This window comes from Peromyscus californicus, unplaced genomic scaffold (assembly GCF_007827085.1).
Source record: "Peromyscus californicus insignis strain IS unplaced genomic scaffold, ASM782708v3 Scaffold_4__1_contigs__length_199733344, whole genome shotgun sequence".
NCBI classification, from domain to species: Eukaryota; Metazoa; Chordata; class Mammalia; order Rodentia; family Cricetidae; genus Peromyscus; species Peromyscus californicus.
In genome coordinates, this window is record NW_026294562.1 from 174,429,207 (window position 1) to 174,447,586 (window position 18,380).

An 18,380-nucleotide genomic window follows, 5' to 3' on the forward strand; every position below is an offset into this window, starting at 1 on the left:
GACTGGAAGGAAAGTTGTCCTGGACTCCCTACAGGGGTTGGGGCCCAGGACACCGAGAGTTAAAATGGGAGGACTTGAGATGACGCACCCGACTCTGCCTTTGTTCCAGCAGCAACAACAGCAGAGCCCTGCGGGGGCTAGTGTCCAGAAGAAAAGTTCTGCATGCCAATACAATTCAGAGACCCCTTTCTTTTAAAGTTCGAAGCTCGGTGTGGTGGCTTTTGCCTCTAATTCCAGAATCTGAGAGGCTGAGGCAGGAGAATTGCCAGAAAGTTAAGGCAAGCCTGGGTTACATGTAATGAGTTCCAGGCTAGCCTGGGAAAGAAAAGCAAAATAAACAAAAACACAAGGTGGAAAGGAATGGAGGGACTTCTCAACACACGGCCACAACCACCTTTAGAGCAGGAGAGAAGAATATTTGAAGAGATACAGGTGCATCTTTGTTTGAAGAGAACTGACGGCATGCACACACAGAATGGGAGACAAAGGGGCTGAGAGCTGAGGTAGGTAGGTGGGCAGAACTGCAGCAGGAATTCAAGTTATTTGTAGTTAATGAAATATTTATGGCACATACTAATCTTCATTGTTATGTATTCAACTCCCCCAAATTGCACACAGCAGCTGTAGAGAAAAGGGGAGGCAATTATCTAATTTTTCCATGAGCGACATGCAATAGCAGTAAGGAAAGACTGTGAACACAGGAAAGATGGACCAGACCAACCGAAATGACTCTGTAGAGAGAAAGGAAGACTGGGAGACACTGGCATGACAGGAAACTAAGAATGTTTATAAATGACCCCAAATCCAGTGAAAGAGCAAAACAGAAAGCTTTGCCGAAACCGTCAGCTGGGTCTGGATGGGCACCCCTACCTGCAGTCTCTACTCGAACAATCAGCCTGTGGACTATCTTAAAAGAGATGTGCTTTAGTTTGTAAAAGTGGAGTAGAAATATATAAAGTATTAGTTCCCCCCCCCCCAAAAAAAAAGCACAAGAAAAGTAAGCTTTCAATAGAATTATCTCCAGGTAATGGACATCTCTGCCATAGTTGTGTGTACAAGAAAGAACTCCAGCCGGGCAGTGATGGCACACACCTTTAATCCCAGAACTTGAGAGGCAGAGGCAAGTAGATCTCTGTGAGTTTGAGGCTAGACTGGTAGACAGAGTGAATTTCAGGACAGCCAGGGCTGTTACACAGAGAAATCAAAAGAAAGAGGGAGAGGAGAGGGAGGGAAGGAGGAAGGAAGGAAGGAGAGAAAGAAAGAAAGGAAGGAATGAAGAAAGGAAAGAAGGAAGGAAGGAAGGAAAAGGAAGGAAGGAAAAGGAAGGAAGGAAAAGGAAGGAAGGAAGGAAGGAAGGAAGGAAGGAAGGAAGGAAGGAAGGAAGGAAGGGCTCCCTTCAAGGCCCCCTGATTTCATTAAAGTTTAACTGTCTCCATTTTGATTCTGACAGCAGTCATAGTTGATATGCTGTCCAAATCAACTATGCCCTGTTGCTTTTCTGGTTTGTTCTATCAATGATTGAGATTGAAAGCATTTGCATGTGATCATGGATGTGGCTGTCATTCCTTATTACTATTTTATATATATATATATATATATATATATATATATATATATATATATATATATATATATATCATGTTTTGAAGCTGTGCTATTAGTAGTATACTATGGGTTTATTTTAGTTTTTAGAGAGGGTTTTTTTTTTTTTTTTTGGTTTTTTCGAGACAGGGTTTCTCTGTGTAGCTTTGCGCCTTTTCCTGGAACTCACTTGGTAGCCCAGGCTGGCCTCGAACTCACAGAGATCCGCCTGCCTCTGCCTCCCGAGTGCTGGGATTAAAGGCGTGCGCCACCACCGCCCGGCTAGAGAGGGTTTTGAATTAAAAAAAAAGAAAGAAAAGGAAGAAATATGACTTGACCTAGGTATGGTGGAGGCAATGGCTTCTTGTAGGTATGTGGGAAGGCATAGCCAGTGTCGGGGACAGGGACATCTGGAGAGTCCAGAGTGGTTGTGATCCCCAGCCATGTAGGGAGAAGAGGAGGGAAGGGAGAAGAAAGAGAGGGGACCGGGTGCAGCAGCCAGGAGGCCCACAGCTACCACGAGAGCAGGCAACCGAAATGGCTGGGCTCTATAGGGAAGAGCAGCCAGCCCCTGGGCTGGAGAAGTTTAGGGTAGAGGGCAGGGTATGCCATCCAGAAGGGCCCTGAAAGAGGTAGGGACTGAGGGATGCAGGAAGAACCTGGAGGCCAGCACCCACTTTGATATTTTAAACAGGCACCTCAGCCTTTTGTCTCGATTTAAAACCAAAAAGGTTTTCCTATATAGTCCTAGGTGGCCTCCATCTCATAGACATCCACTGTCTCCGCCTCTCCATTGCTGGGAATGAAAGGCGTGCCCTACCACACCCAGCCAAGTTTATTTTGATGAAATTGTCCTCTTTATTATCACTGGCAATGTTCTTTATCCCACATCTGCTTCGATTTTAAAATTGACTTAAGTCTTTTTTTGACTATTGTGAGAATGAGTCACTTTGATATGCTAGAGTACTTACCTTTAACATATTTTCTGTAGTTAACATGTTGCTGGGTCTGCTTGTTTTCAAACCTAATCTGACAATCTATACTTTAGGTTTAGATCATTTATAATACATTTAAGTCGATTAGTGGTATTACAAGGATCTTCTATTCCCTTGACATTTGTTTTCTATCACGTTCTGGAATAAAAAGAAGTTTGTGTAACTGTAAGAAACAACAAAAGAGATTTTGAAAGTTCAATAATGTCATACTACAACAAAAGTGGGTTTTTCCTACAAAAGCTAAACGTACTTTTTTTGTTTAGGATATTTTCACGTGATAGTCATGATATATGACTGTCTAATGGAACGTTCTGTCCATACAAATCGATGTGGTCCTCAGTCACATTTTCCTATCTAGAAAACAGGGTCATCTGGCTCTCCGAAGTCTCTGATGTAACCTGCCCGTCCTCTCCTCGTTTAAAACCAACCAATTCTTTAGTTCAGTCTTTTGAAACTTATCATAGTCCCTACCATCGCACAGAGAGGTGGAATCCTTCTGCAGTGGGACTCAGGGAAAGCGTGATCAAAGCAGTTATGTCTCGATCTGATTTTATTCCAATTCTGCACTTTAAACATGGGTTCAGCCGGGCGTTGGTGGCTCACAACTTTAACTCCAGCACTCGGGTGGCAGCGGAAGGCCTGGTTTACAGAGTGAGTTCCAGGACACAGTGCTACACAGAGAAACCCTGTCTCGAAAAACCAAAACCCCAAACAAAACAAAATACCTAAACCCTTAGGCTCGTCTGTACATTCCATAGGAGCGAAAACACATTACCCGAAGAACCCGGAAGTACATTTGGAGAACACCCGGGAGCTTACGCTTTAAGCGCGCTTCCCTTTGGGAGCTCCCTCATACCACTGGGCGCAGCTCCCAGAGAGGTGGTCTAGGTTGTATGCTGGGATTTCTCTGAAGAGCTAGGCTTCCGGGGTGGGGTCTAGGGGGGGTGTGTCTGCACTGGATGACTGTATTTCCCAGGGGTCGCCGCGCCGGAAGTAACCGATCAACTTTCTGTGTCCTGGCGCTGCTACAGCGGAAGGTCAGAGGCTTCTAGTTGGAGGAAGAAATCGCTGGCGAAATTCTCCACTGAGTAAGGTATGAGGCAGCGGGCTGGTTGTGGTGTGGGTGCATGGTGATATGTGTGAGTGTGTAGGGACGGCAGCGCGCGCGCGCGTGCGTGCGTGTCTGTGTGTACGTGCGTGCGTGTGTGTACACCTCGAGCACTCTGCGTTGTCTGGGTCACTGTGCTAGCCTCTTTCTGCTCCTGCTTTCTCTCACGGCCACAGGGGCTGAAGCAGAGGACCAGGCTTCAGTACCGAGAGGTCAGGGACGGAGTCTGAGGGAAGCTTTCCCTGAGGTCCAGACTTGAGCTCGGGGCGAGCATTTGAGGCCGGAAGCGCCCCCGAGGGTCGCCTAGGAGGGCAGCTGCTCGTTGAGTCCAGAACTTTCTGGGAGCTCTAGCCATCGTGGGTGTTGTGGGAAGTGAAGGAGAGTGCTCACTCGGATGCACAGCCTGGGATCTCCTGCTTGCTCGGGCTCCCGAGTCTGCCGCTATTCAAACGAGGGCCTGGAGAAGAGTGCGAACATTATTGCTACACATCTAAGATTCGAGAGTGAGTTTGCTCTTTGTTCGGTGTGAGGAACGAGGTAGTAGTTTTGGAATATAGAATTGCAGTAAGTGAAGGAGGAATATGTCAATTGATACCTCCACCACTGTGGCCCTTAACTTACATTGTCCCCTCCCTTTCCACTTAATATTCACATAATCATTTCAGAGATCCTTGGTGTCTTCTCTCTACAATCACTCCATTTGCCCAAGATGTTATCGATAGGAACCTCCAGAGGTTAGCGTTAGGGCTTTCAAACCCCGATTTGGTAAATCGATAACTATTTCGATGATATCACACACCAGGTGGCTTTTGATTTTTAAAGGTCCCCTTTTCAAAGTAGGGGAAGAATGGAGGTGGTAGGCAATTTCTGTTCACTTCTGAGGATTTCAGGAGTGGGAAAGTGACCTTCGTACAATGGGTTGTCTGGGATTAGGACAGAATCGTCTTTGTGTAGACTCCTGTCTGCTTCTAATTTGTGTGTGGGAGGCTATGAGCAGTGGGAGAGGAGTGTGTGAGTGGGGATGCTTGAGATATAAAAGTAGTCGATGAAGTCATGCTGACCTAAGTCAGTCTGGGAACATCAAGTCACAATCCATTGAAAGACTTTCTTTTTGTTCCCCAGGGGAGGATCCTGAAGAAGAATGGCCAGCTCTAGTTCTCAAGACATGGTCTGTGTAAGTTGACCTTTGTCTCTTTACATAGGGTGACTTTCAGGTTAGGTGAGTCTTTGCTATCTTCTCTTGTGAAGCTTTCCAGGGACCTGAAGTCCTCCAGCCCAGTCTGCCCATTACAGTGAGGGTTGGAAGACCAGAGCACTTCCTGTCTGTGGCTCTTTCCTGCTGGTTCTGGAGTTTTCTTTGAATGCATCCCTGCACATCTGCTTTCTGCCTGGTCTGTGGTCAGGGAGGACTGTCGTTGCAGAGGAGGTGACAGTCCACAGGGAAGCAGGGTCTTTGGGGGTTCAGAACGTTGAGGTGATGGTCTCCTTTGACTGCACTGGGACTCCTGATTGACATCTTTGGTGTTTTCAGGCTGATGACACAGGGTTTGAGAGTGAATGGCCTCGGTGCATGTGTGTGAGATGACCTGCTTGAGGGGCTTTAAGAGAGAGTTCAGTGATGAGAGGGAAAGGTCATCCAGGCTGTGATTGGGAGGGGGCTGTCGTCTCCAGAGTCCAGGAAGACCTGAGATGTAGGTGCCATTTTGTTTTCTACTTTTTTGTTTTTTGAAGAGGGCATAAAAGGTTGAATCTAATATGCCAGTAATGTGGACTTTTATGTAGTTTATGGACTCTTACATAGTTTACAAAAGTCATTCTCGTGACAAAGAGTCTTACTGATATCATCTGATACCATAATAAACTCAAGGACTCACACTATTTCTTAGTATTTTACACTGAACCCTGGTGACGTTTCTCTCTTGTGGGCTATAACTTGAAGGGTGTGGATGGAATGGAAATGCACATTTATTAGATGCGTAGGGTGCGTACCGTCATCCTTTACTGGGGGAGCTCGTGCAGCCAGGTACTTTGAGCATTTCCATGTCTTCTTCCTGTTCTTGAGTCCTTTCCCCTCTGATTTTCCATCTTGAATTCTTCCCCAGTTTCACTCTACTTGTGTTTGTGGTTTCAGGGGTCAGTGACATTCAGGGATGTGGCTGTTGACTTCTCTCAGGAGGAGTGGGCCTGCCTGGATGCTACTCAGAGGGTCTTATACAGGGACTTGATGTTGGAGACCTACAGCAACCTCGTCACAGTGGGTAAGGCCATCTGTCCCCGTGAAAGGGGGATGTGCTCTCTACACTGTTGGCTTTCCTCACTCTGAATGAAAAGACAGGGCCATTTTCCTGTGGTAGCTGAAGCTGGTCTTGGTGGCCCATGGCTGTCATTCCTTCACTTAGAAGGCTGAGACTGAACAATCATTATGAGTTCAAGGTCACCCTCAGATACATAGTGAGTTCCAGGCTAGCCTAGTCTACAGGGTGAGGTATAGACATAATTTGGTGTTTAAGAGAACTGGCTGCACTAGCAGAGGACCCAGGCTCAATTCCCAACCCAACAAGGTAGCCCACAGCCATGTATAACTCCAGTTCCATGGATCTGATGCCCTCTTCTGGCCTCCATGGGCACTATGCATGCATGTGGTGCTCAAATGTACATGTAGACAGACACATGCGCATAAAATAAAAGAAATTTAAATCAGTAGAATTTTAAAGAGGAAGCTGAGTTCCTCCTTCTCCCAAAGGAATAATGTGAGATTTTTTTGGGTTGAAAACAGGAGGCCCATGGCACATCTGCCTTTTGTCCACACCTTGGAGATCCTCTCAGTGAGCTTTGGGTTCAGAGAGAGATGCTGTCTCAAAAACCAAGGTGGGGCTCAATTACACAATTACACAACACACCTTACACTGCTCTCTGACCCATACACACACATGCATGCTTACCCACACTTGTGTACACACCCTCATAAAAACATAAATACACTGTACATGCATGCATACACAAGTAAATAAGAGAGCCTTTATGATTTACTTACTAATGAATCAATAGAATCAATTCAAAACAGAAGTGGACACATTCTGTTTCCCTCAATGAACACTTCCTTTACCTGTTTTGTTGTGGAAGTTTCAGGCTGTGAATTTGTCATTTTCATTGAGCAAATCTGTAAGAATGAGGTCCAAATGTGAAAGAAGGCAACATAGTTAACAATGATGATAACAATTTTCATGGCTGGGGTTGTAACTCAATGGTAGAGCACTTGCCCAGCATACTCAAGGACCTAGTTCCATCTCCAGCATTACTAAGTAAAAAATGAAAACTAAAAAAAACCCACAATTTTGTGTTAGTATAGGTCAGATAGTATTCAAAGTGTTGAATATATTATTTTAGCTCAGTAGCAACCCTATCCAATAGATATCATCAACTCAATCCAAATTATTATTATTATTAATCGCTTTTTTGAGATCAGGTCTCATGTAGCTCATGCTAGCTTTGGACTTGCCTTGAAACTGAAGCTGGCCTTGGACTTCTCTGCCTGCTTTCCCTCCTCAGGTGTTATGATTACATTTGGGTGCCACCATTTCCAGTTTTTAGATGGAAAAACTGAGCATAGACTCTTACGGGACTTGCCTAAATAAATGGCGTTGTTGGTGAGCTGCAGAGAACAGTGTAGCCTAAGTTCACGTTCTCCCCCACTATATATACTTTCTTCTTACGTGATAAGCTCTTATCTACATTTAAATGAGATTAACCCCCCCTCCTTTTTTATTCATTTATTTTTTTCTGAGACAAGGGTCTTGCTATGCAGTGCAGGCTGGCAGGCTCATTCCCCCAGTTGCTGGGCTTACAAGCTGTATAGACCTTTGTTATAAATAAGTGTAGTTTTAAAAATCTGCACAGGCAGCTCATGGTGGTATACATTCTTAATCCCAGCATTTGGAAGGCAGAGGCAGGCATTTCAAGGTAAGTTCAAGGCCAGCCTGGTCTACATACCAAGTTCCAGGACATCCTGGAATAACATGAGAGACTGAGTCAAAAAAAAGAAAAAAAGAAAGAAAAAAGTCTCCACGTGTCATTTCTTCTTTCTTTTAAGTGGGAAGTTCCGTTTCCAAACCCGATCTGATCGCCTTATTAGAGCAGGAGAGAGAGCCCTGGATGGTTGTGAAGGAAGAAACAGACAGGCCCAGCCCAGGTGAGTAAGAGGAAGGCAGGTCTCCAGCATTGCCAGGCACAGCATGTGGTCGGAGAGTCGCCTCATGCCTGACACTGGGTTGACACACTTTCTTCAACTCGCCAAGGCCTGTGGAAGAACATGCCTGAGACCTGGGAAGGAAGTCAAGGTCATAGCAAAGGCTGTCACAGGACCTTCTAGTTCATGAGTCACTAAGTTGTTCTCACCTTCTTCCCTCTTACTGGAGCAGTTACCCTCCCTTTCTACCATTTTAAACATATCTTATTGGTTGTGTGTGTGCACACAGGTGTGCAGGTACCCAAAGAGGCCATAAGAGAATATCAGATCCCCTGGGGCTGGAGTACTAGAAACCAGGTCCTCTGGAAGAGCAGTCAGTGTCCTTAACCGCTGTTCCAATGATGAGACACTTTGAACACCAGTGAATTCAGGAGCACAGTGAGGCATAGCAAATATTTTAATTGTATATCTTCATAGTCACTCTAATCAAGGTGTGATGGTGTGGCCTATGCTTCTAACTGCAGCACTGGGGAAGTGGAAAAGGCTGATCTCTTGTCTTGCTAACAACTCGGCCTACTTTACCTGTCAAGCTCCAGGCAATGAGAGACCATGACTAAAAAAGAATAGGTAGAGAAGCCAATGAAACAACATGTGAGCGCACACAACACAGCCTTCTACCTAGCTTGGCATGGGGGCTGTGATGGCTCTTCTTGGTTGTCAACCTGACTACATCTGGAACTAACTAAAACCCAAGCAGCTGGGTACACCTGTGAGAGATTTTTCTTAAGTAAGTCATTTTAATTGGGAAGACCCACTTTTAATCCATTTCTTTTTGAAGGTAGAAGATCCACCTTAAATCTGGGCTCCACCATCTGATAGCAGCCTGTAAATAGCATGTGAAAGAAGGAAGCTCTTGCCTTTTGTCTGCTTCCTTCACTCTGCTGGCAAGTTCATTCCTTCACTGACATGAGAGCCTACTTCTTCAGATTCCAGCATGTATTGAAGACCAGCTGAGACATCCAGTCTCATGGAATGAACAACCCCTGGATTCTTAGACTTTGTGTTGTTAGACAGGCATTGTTGGCCTGGCTGGACCAGAGCCTGTAAGCCACGCTCATAAATCCCATATATATATATATAGAATGAACAGTTCTCTTCCTCCAGAGAACCCTGTCTAGTACAGGGGACATATCTGTAATACCAGGATTTGGGAGGTGGAAGCAGGAAGATCAGAACTTCAAGATTATCGATTATCCTCAGCTACATACTGAGTTTGAGACCAGCCTTGGCTATATGAGACCATCTCAAAACATAGAGGGGCTGGAGAGATGGTGCAGCGGTTAGGATCTCTTGCTGATCTTACAGAGGACCCAGGTTTTGCTTCCAGCACCCACTGGGTTTCCAACACCTACCTGTGTGGAGGTTTGCAGCTGCCTATAATGCCAATCCCAAAGGATGTGGTACTTTCTTTTGGCTTCCTTGGGCACCAGGCATGCAAATTATATACATACATACATGCAGGCACTCACAGAAACGCATAAAATGAAAATAAATGAGTGATTAAAACCAAAAAGTAAAAAACCCAACAAAATTACAACCTCAACAACAACCCCCTCCAAATAAAATGGCTTTAAAAATGTTGTTACCTGAATGTACTAATTAGAGACATTTTGCCTCTTGTACTGTTTATGTCTATAACTACATGTTGAAATACTTTTTGTTGAACTGTTGATGGTGATACTAAGAATTTCATGCCTCCCCTACTAAGATATTATCCATAGATAATCTTCCATCAATCCTAATTAATCTAACACAACCTTTTACTCTTGTACTAAGAACATTATCATCTCGGGAGGATCATCGGAAGAAGTTTTCTTTATGAATTTTCCATTTTAAATAACATTTGGGGATTGATTTTAGTTTTCTGGACATTTTAGTCTCTGACTTTTTGCCTGTATTTATTATTATGTCTCCTTAGTCTTCTTTTTCCCCTCCTTTTATTGAGAATGAATTTTTTTCCTCACATAATAAGTGCTGATTATGGCCTCTCCTCCCTTTACTCATCCTAGTTCCTCCCCACCTCCTTTCCCATCCAGATCCTGTCTCCTTAAAAATAGGCTTCTAAGGGAAAATAATAAGATAAGCTAAAACAGAAACTAGCACGTTGGAATTGGACAAAGCAGAAAGGACATCACACAAGGAAAGGCACACGACACAGAGACATATTTGTTTACACACTCATGAATCCCATAAAAATACTGAACTGGAGGCCATAATTAATTTATGCACCAAGGACCTGGTGCATTTTGGGTGAGTGCAGGCCCTGTGCGTGCTGCCTCTCTCTCTGGGATCATAAGAGCTTTGATCATGTTGATTAAGAGGCCCTTGTTTTCTAGTTTCTTCTATCTCTCTGGCTTTTACGCTGTTTCTTTCCATCTTCTCTTCCACAGGGTTCTCTGAGCTTTTATGGGAGAGATTGGATGGAAACATCCCTTTTAGGGCTGAGTATCCCAAGGTCTGATTCTCTGCATCGTGTCTGGCTGTGGGTCTCTGTATTTGTTCCCAGCTGCTGCATGAAGAAGCTCCTCTGATGATGGCTGAGCAAGACACTGATCTATAAATATAGCAGGATGCCGTTAGGACCCATTTCATTGCTATGTTTCTGCTTTTGCTTTTGTGTTTTTAGAACAGTAATATTTGGTTTGACCCTAGGTTCCTGGGCTGTCTAGTTTCAGGTTCCTGATCACTCAACCAGTGGTAGGACTAGGTTCCATCTTGTGGAGTAGACAAATCAAATCACATATTGATTCCTTACTCTCACAAACTTTGTGCCATCATGGCCATGGTATAACTTGCAGGAAAGACTACATTCAAGGGGTTTTGGCTGGCTTGGTGTTTAAGTTTCTCTTCTGGTAGTGTGCAGAATATCTTATTGTACCAAAGACACTGGAACATAGGGGTGGATGCTCTGTGTAGGCACCAGCTTGACTTTTCCATGTTCAATGAGTTATGTAACTATTGTCCTCAGCTGTGTGGACTTGCCATCAGTTTGTGGCAACACTCTGAGTTGTTTGGGGTTCCCATGGCACCCCTTTGGCCGACAACAGCTCAATTAGGTGACGTAAACCAACTCTGGCACTAGAAGCTTCATTTGATGACAAGAGATGGTTAGTTGGGACTCTGTCTCCCTCATTACTTGCTATTTCACTTCGGTAGTCTTCATATATGTGTATATTTTAGGAGGTTTCTACTGTATTAGATATCCATACTGCCTCTCAAATGGCCCTTAAGTTTCGGTATCTCTCCTCATATTTCCTCCCTTGTCCCCTTCTCCTCTCTCCTTCCCCATTGATCCTTTCATTCCAGCCTGTCATCCATCCATAGCTATTTTATTTGCCTTTTCTAATAAAATCTATGCTCCGCTTCCATCTCTAACTCTGTACCTAGTCCTGCAGTTCCATGTAGTGTAGCCTGATTATCATTGATTTAACAGCTAATATCATAGAAGTGAACGCATATCATACCCTGTCTTTCTGGATCTATGATATCCCACTCAAATATTCTGTTTTTTCCCTGTTCAGTCCATTTACTCATGATTTCTTTTTGTTTGTTCATTTGTTTGTTTGTCTTTTCGAGACAAGGTTTCTCTGTATAACAGTTCTGGCTGTCCTGGAACTCTCTTTGTAGACCAGGCTGGCCTCAAACTCACAGAGATCCACCTACCTCTGCCTCCCAAGTGCTGGGATTAAAGGTATATGCCACCACCACCTGGCCTGATTTCATTTTTTTAGTAGCTGAGTAATACTGCACTGTGTAAATGTACCACATTTTTATTATCCATACTTCTGTTGGGGGATATCTAGGTTGTTTCCAATTTCTGGCTATTAAAAATAGAGCAGCAATAAACATTGTTGAGTGCCTCTGTGGTAAGATGAAGAGTCCTTTGGATATATGTACGGTATAGCTTTTTCTTCTTGAGATAGATTGATTCTCACCTTCCTGAGGAACCACAATATAGATTTCCACAGTGGCTGTACAAGTTTGCACTTCCACCAGTAGTGGATGAGTGTTCCTCTTTCTCCACATATTCGCCCTCACCCTCATGAGTGGTCACCTGTTTTATTGATCTTAGCCACCCTGACGGGTGTAAGATCAAAGCTCAAAGTAATTTTAATTTGCATTTCCCTGATAGCCAAGGATGTTGAGCATTCCTTTAAGTGTTTCTCAGCCATTTAAGTTTCCTCTTTTGAGAATTCTCTGTTTAGATCTGCATCCCATTTTTTTTTTTTTTTTTTTTTTTTTTTGGTTTTTCGAGACAGGGTTTCTCTGTGTAGCTTTGCGCCTCTCCTGGAACTCACTTGGTAGCCCAGGCTGGCCTCGAACTCACAGAAATCCACCTGGCAATGCCTCCCGAGTGCTGGGATTAAAGTGCATCCCATTTTTTAATTGAATTATTTGCTTTCTTGATATCTAGTTTTTTGAGTTCTTTATGTATTTTTGATGTTAGCCCTCTATCAGTATGTGGTTGATGAAATCTTTTCCCATTCTGTAGGCTTGTGCCTTGTCCAAGTGACAGTGTCCTTTGATGTGTAGTAACTTTTCAGTTTCATAAGGCCCCATTTATTAATTGTTGATCTTTGTGCCTGTGCTAATAGTGTTCTATTCAGAAAGTCTTTTCCTGTGCTGATGAGTTCAAGGCCATACCCCACTTTCTCTTCTATCAGGTTCAGTGTATCTGGTTTAATAATAAGGTCTATGATCCATTTGGAGTTGAGTTTTGTGCAGGGTGATAATTATGGATCTGTTTGCATTCTTGTATATGCAGTTGTCTTTTTTGACCAGCACCATTTGGTAAAGATGCTGTCTTTTTTCCAGTGTGTATTTCTGGCTTCTTTATCAACAGTCAGGTGTCCATGAATGTGCGGATTGATGTCTGGGTCTTCAATTTAATCAACTTGTCTGTTTTTATGTCAATATCATATTATTATTATTATTATTACTATTATTATTGTTATTATTATTGCTCCGTAGTATAACTTGAAATTGGGGATAGTGATACTTTCTACAGTTCTTTTATTACTCAAGATTTTCTTTTTTTTTAAAGTTAGCCTTGGTTTTATGTGTTTGCATATGAAGGTGAAAGGAAAAGAGAGAAGGTAAAGATCTGCAGTTAGCTTACGTGTTTCACTGTCCAGAGTGGCCTTCGAGTTCCCAGGGAATCTCTGTTGGACCTGTGGGTTGGGATAAAGCAGTGAATGGGGAGAAAGCTGTTTGGAGGTGTGGATCTGTGTGATCATCTGGAGATGGGGGCAAGGATGAAGGGCAGGCCGCGGCAGATGGTCTGCTGTAGATGAGACTAGGGAACTGGATTTGGAGGAGAAGGAGAATAGGTAAAGATCTGCAATGAGCTTACCTGTTTCTCTGGCCAGAGATCCTTAGTTTTCCTTAAAATTCTAATGTATTTCCCCCCTTTTTTTCTGTTTTCTTTTTAGCTTGGTCTTGTTTTTTTGTTTTTTGTTTTTTGTTTTTTTCCAAGAGAGAGTATTACTATGTAGTCCAAGCTGTCTTGGAATTTACGACACTGTTACTTCTGACTGCCTGTTACTGGGATTATTACCATTGTCTACCACCACTACCACGGATTTTTTACTTCCTTCTTTTTAACAATTCCAGGCCCTAACCAGTTTTTTTTTTTTTTTGGTTTTTCGAGACAGGGTTTCTCTGTGTAGCTTTGCGCCTTTCCTGGAACTCGCTTTGGAGACCAGGCTGGCCTCGAACTCACAGAGATCCACCTGGCTCTGCCTCCCGAGTGCTGGGATTAAAGGCGTGCGCCACCACCGCCTGGCTCCTAACCAGTTTTTTTTTTTTTTTTCTTTTTTAAAGATTTATTTATTTATTATGTATACAACATGTTTGCCTGCAGGCCAGAAGAGGGCACCTGATCTCATTACAGATGGCTGTGAGCCACCATGTGGTTGCTGGGAATTGAACTCAGGACCTCTGGAAGAGCAGCCAGTGCTCTTAACCTCTGAGCCATCTCTCCAGCCCCAACCTGACAGTTTTCTTAATGCATGACAGATATTTGGTATTTGTGTGGTACATTACTTTTCTCATTATTTGGGCCAAAGCCTTCATCAAAGAATGTGTATTTCCTGTAGTATGTATAAACCACATAAGATTATTTCAGTACAGTTTGTTTTAATCTCTCTAAGCAGATATGCCTTCCAGTTTCCAACCTGTTCTATTGTAAAGAGTGTGGGGCGTTTACCCAACCACCCCCACAGTTCCCCAGAGTTTTCTTGAGTGCGAGCAGCAGGAAATATTAGATAGAAGGATTTATTGCGGAGAATCTTGCGGAGATAAACAGATAGAAAATAAAGGATAGCCTCGAGAGGGCCTGGAACCTATTCCAACGGGCCCTAACTGTCTCTGCCCCAGGGTTTTTATAGAGACGCCAAGGGGTGGAGCAAAAGACCTCCTCCCCCAGCACAGCCAAGTGCAGACCATCTCAGACACCTGCACTCAGGCCCGTGGTCCTAATCATCCTCTATGCGGACCTGCTGGGTAAAGCCACGAGGAACCCGAGAACGGGGGTTCCCACAGGTCCCCCTTTCTTAATATATAAAAAAATAACTATTAATGGCTTACAGCAATCTCCATAGCTGTTACACCTCCCAGTATGGGAGTAGAGGATGATGAAGATGGCATTTCTCTTTTGAATTAGGTTCAAGGTGACTACAGCAGTCTTAGCTGCCTCAAGCCCTTTCTAAGCCAAAAACTCTTAAGGCGACTACAACTTAAAGAATCCCTTAGCTTCATCATTACCATTAACAGGTTAACATAAATATTGCTATACATAGTCACAATTCTCCCAATCTTACAACACAAAGCAAACTCTTAACAGAACCATTTGAATTAGCATATATGGTGCTATATATAGTTAATTTTCTCCGTCTTACAACATTAACTCAATCATTTGAATTTTCTTGCTAACAGAACATAGGAAAAACTTCGATGTATTCACATCAAACTTAAATATTTCCTTAACTCCACAAAATCAGGGTGCATTAATATCAATAGGGTAAATATAATTTCTGCAAACATAATTCAATCTCATAACTCCTCCTTTTCTTTATAATTTTTTAAACAAAATCCCAAACCTAGTTAGAGGAACCCAAACTCATACAATTCCTACAAACCCATATTGAAAAGCAATCTTCTCAATCTAACCATTAACACTTTGAAAACTTAGCAAAACATCCAAAAGCAGTTTCTTAATAAAACTCTTTACACTTTAAAAGTAGCCTCTTAGTATACCCCATTTGCATTTCTTACTAACAAAACATGACATTAATCCACTCAAACAACTTTTGAAATTAGACTAAGGAATATTAACTCTCCCCCTTTTCTTTATAATTTAAGCAAAATCTCAAGCCTAGTTAGAAAACCCAAACTTTTCCATTTAAACAGTTCCATTTATAACACAAAACCAGTTCTGTAAGTAATTTCATTTTTACATAAACAGTTCCACAAAACAATTCATGAATCACCAATTAATAAAGCATATATGCATACACAAAACTGCATCTTGATTCTAGGTAGAAATAAAAAATTTCTTCATTTAAACAGTTCCATTTTTAATCCAATTCCAGCAAACAGTTCCTAGGTCATTACTATAAGTAAACTCAAAATTGTCCCATATCAATGAAATCTCTACTGTTCATTTCATTTCTTAAGTCCCAGAATTCAAATAATAAATTCTGGTACGAGCCTTCCAAATATGAAGAAATCCATAACCAAATTCTTTTTGTAGTTTTATCTCATTTTAAGTTCAAAAAGTTCAAACAAGAAATAAATTCTGGTATCAGGCTTTCACTTCCAAATATGAAGAGACGTTTTTAACCAAAACTTTTTGCAGTTAACAATTTTTGTTCAAACAAGCGTCTCTGAACTTATTCTTAAGCCAGAGACCTTTTTAGGTACAGTAGTATTCTAAACAGCACCGTTTTTGATGTTAGCTCAGGTTTTTCTGTGTTGCGTCGATTTTCCACGGATCTCAGCTGCAGATGCCTTGTTGTGCTGGCTCTGGAGTCCGCCCTTCTTTGCTTCTTAGCGGCTTCTAGAACTTTTGAAAACCGCTCAGACTGCCTACTTTGCAGTCTGCTAGGACACTACCTTCTGTGTCTCAGGTTCTTTCACCATATACATTAATAGACTCACACTTAACATTTACACTTTTTCACAAACTCACATATAACATTTTTTGCTTTGCAAAGCATTTAGACTCACATTCAACATTTACACTTTTTTACAAACTCACATAACATCTACTTATTTATACTCCTTTAGGAAACTCTAGCTTATTACTTATATACTTATATTCATTCCATCTTATTTCTTATTTAAACTTACATATACAACTAGCATCTTTACTTCTTACAAGCTTATTACTACATGTCTTAAGACTACCTTAGATACTTCTTGCAAGCTTATATTAAAGGAACTATAGATCTATTTTACAAACTTATATAGGGCTACTATTAGCATACGTTTAACTTCGCAAACACCTAAAGATTTCTTAACACAGATCTAACAAGACAGAATCTTCAAACTCACATATCTTATTTTCATCCTTTTCTATTTCTTACTCTTAATTATCACTATCTCTATTAGAAAGATTCTCTTAACTAGACCGGAAGTACGTACATCATTTCTAAAGTTTGGAGTTTATAGTCAGCTTTGCTATACAAAACTGGAATTTAGTGAGTGTTGTTATAGAATTGTGATAGTTGTTGCTAGGGGACTATAACCTTCCCAGGATGACGCCACACTCCAAAGTTGCCAGTTCTCTCAGCCGTTCTGGACCGGCAGAGATGCACTGTCAGCGGTAGATGGTTTTTAACTAGAGGCTGTCCCTTCACCCAAATTCATAATAGCTCCCCTAAGTGCTTCAGTTCAGACAAATGTTTCTATTACAGCAGTACTCTTGGTTTGTTCTACCGAAAAACTTCACTTCATGCTGAGGGCGAAATTACCATATTTAGCTGCTGTAAAGCTCTTCGCCAAATACTGCACAGCTATTAGGTGATATAAAGTATTTTTCTAAAGGAGCTAGTAAAGCCAAAAGCTGCACAGCTCCGAACTGTATTTAGTATTTTCACTTCATTAGCTTTAACTCCTGATGTTATTATTAGCAGCTGTAATATTTAGCATTGATTTCTTATAGGGAACTTTCAGGTGAAGCTTTTTTTTAAGACAGATTTTTCTGAAGTTTGTTTCCCATCTATAAAGCAGTCATTTCTTTTTCGAATGCCTGTTTCCTTGTCTCCTTATTAGATTTGCAAAGGAATTACTCACTGCAGGCAGTTTGTTCAAAAGGCAAAGAACTTTTTTAATTTCACATAAGTTTCTTCATATCTAAGACAACATTCAGTGTATAAACTGCTTTCTTAAGGATTTTAAAGTGGCTTGTTTGCTCTTAAAGGTAGCTTTTTGTCTTCCAACTACTGTAAAAACTTTGCACAGCTATTAGGGTAAATAAGGCATTTTACCAACGGAGCCGAAACCGCGAAGCACCTAGTTCCGTATCCTTTCAATTTTTCATTGGAACTGATACTTAAACTCTTAGACGATTTTCCTCCTTATTCTTTTAAAAGCTGTATTTTAAAGTTTACCATGAACGTATTTTCGAGCTGACAAAAGTGTTTCAGGGCAATGTCGCCATCTTTAACGGAAAAACTACCTTTCCCAGAATGCATTTCCCTTATATCAGTCCATAATATTATCAGTCCCTTAAATCAGTCCTTTATATCATTTCCCTTGTATCAGTCATTTCCCATAGTTCTTTTTGGGTCTGAGAGTCAACTGGTTCTCTTTTACCAGACTTGCTTACAAATTCTTGCCCGGGAGGTTTGAACAAAGTTTTTTGCTTTTGCAATGGGAGATTTGAACAAGCATTTTACATCTTCAACTATGGCACATTGGGAGGGTTCTGGTCTCTCCTCAGCTGGCTTCAACAGGTGACACGGGCCCCCAAATCAGAACCGCACCTGCCTCATTAGCGCACATTGAGGCTGGCATTTCTGATAGCAACTTTCCTAGGGGCTTGTGTTTGTCTTAGTCAGTCAGTGAAAAACAAACATTTACAACAGAGCTTTTCCATGCTCCTTTGGAGAGGTTTTCTCCCACAGACCTATTCTCATTTTGCTTGTTCCTTCCCCCCTCTGCAGATGCAGAGCTTCAGGTATCTGTCTGCGGCTCTGTACCTCTGCTAGCTGCCTTTGGAGGTAGGGGCGCTCCCCCCCCCCCCCAATCTGCCTCAGATTCTAGCAGCTTTTCACAGGTCATGCATTTTCTGGGGAGGAATATGTCCCTTCTGTTTCTTCGGAGTCTTTTTCCCAGACAGTTCCCAGTTTGGTCTCAGTTTATCCCCTCTACCCCAGAAACAGTTTCCGACACTACAGTGGTGGCTTTCCCTGCTCCTGAAGGTAGGGGCTTTTTGTCCATTTGT

General features: G+C 42.2%; 2 protein-coding genes across 6 annotated transcripts in view; both read left to right on the forward strand.

Annotated features, from left to right (window-relative positions):
- The window catches only part of LOC128094941 (zinc finger protein 60-like), a 65,298-nt gene that overhangs the window by 40,254 nt on the left and 6,664 nt on the right, over positions 1–18,380 (forward strand). Inside the window, exons 2-5 of one of the 5 annotated variants that reach the window (XM_052713548.1) lie at positions 3,608–3,669; positions 4,807–4,858; positions 5,816–5,942; positions 7,775–7,873. In XM_052713548.1, coding sequence (XP_052569508.1) covers positions 4,826–4,858; positions 5,816–5,942; positions 7,775–7,873 — 259 coding nt within the window. In that variant the 5' untranslated portion in view covers positions 3,608–3,669; positions 4,807–4,825. Of the gene's footprint in view, positions 1–1,780; positions 3,670–4,073; positions 4,188–4,806; positions 4,859–5,815; positions 5,943–7,774; positions 7,874–18,380 lie in introns of those variants that run through there. The other 4 variants (XM_052713545.1, XM_052713546.1, XM_052713549.1 and 1 more) reach the window with 4 other exon arrangements.
- The window catches only part of LOC128094942 (zinc finger protein 60-like), a 70,275-nt gene continuing 56,017 nt past the window's right edge, over positions 4,123–18,380 (forward strand). Inside the window, exon 1 of the mRNA XM_052713553.1 lies at positions 4,123–4,187. The gene's annotated coding sequence lies outside the window, so the exon portion shown is untranslated. The remainder of the gene's footprint in view (positions 4,188–18,380) is intronic.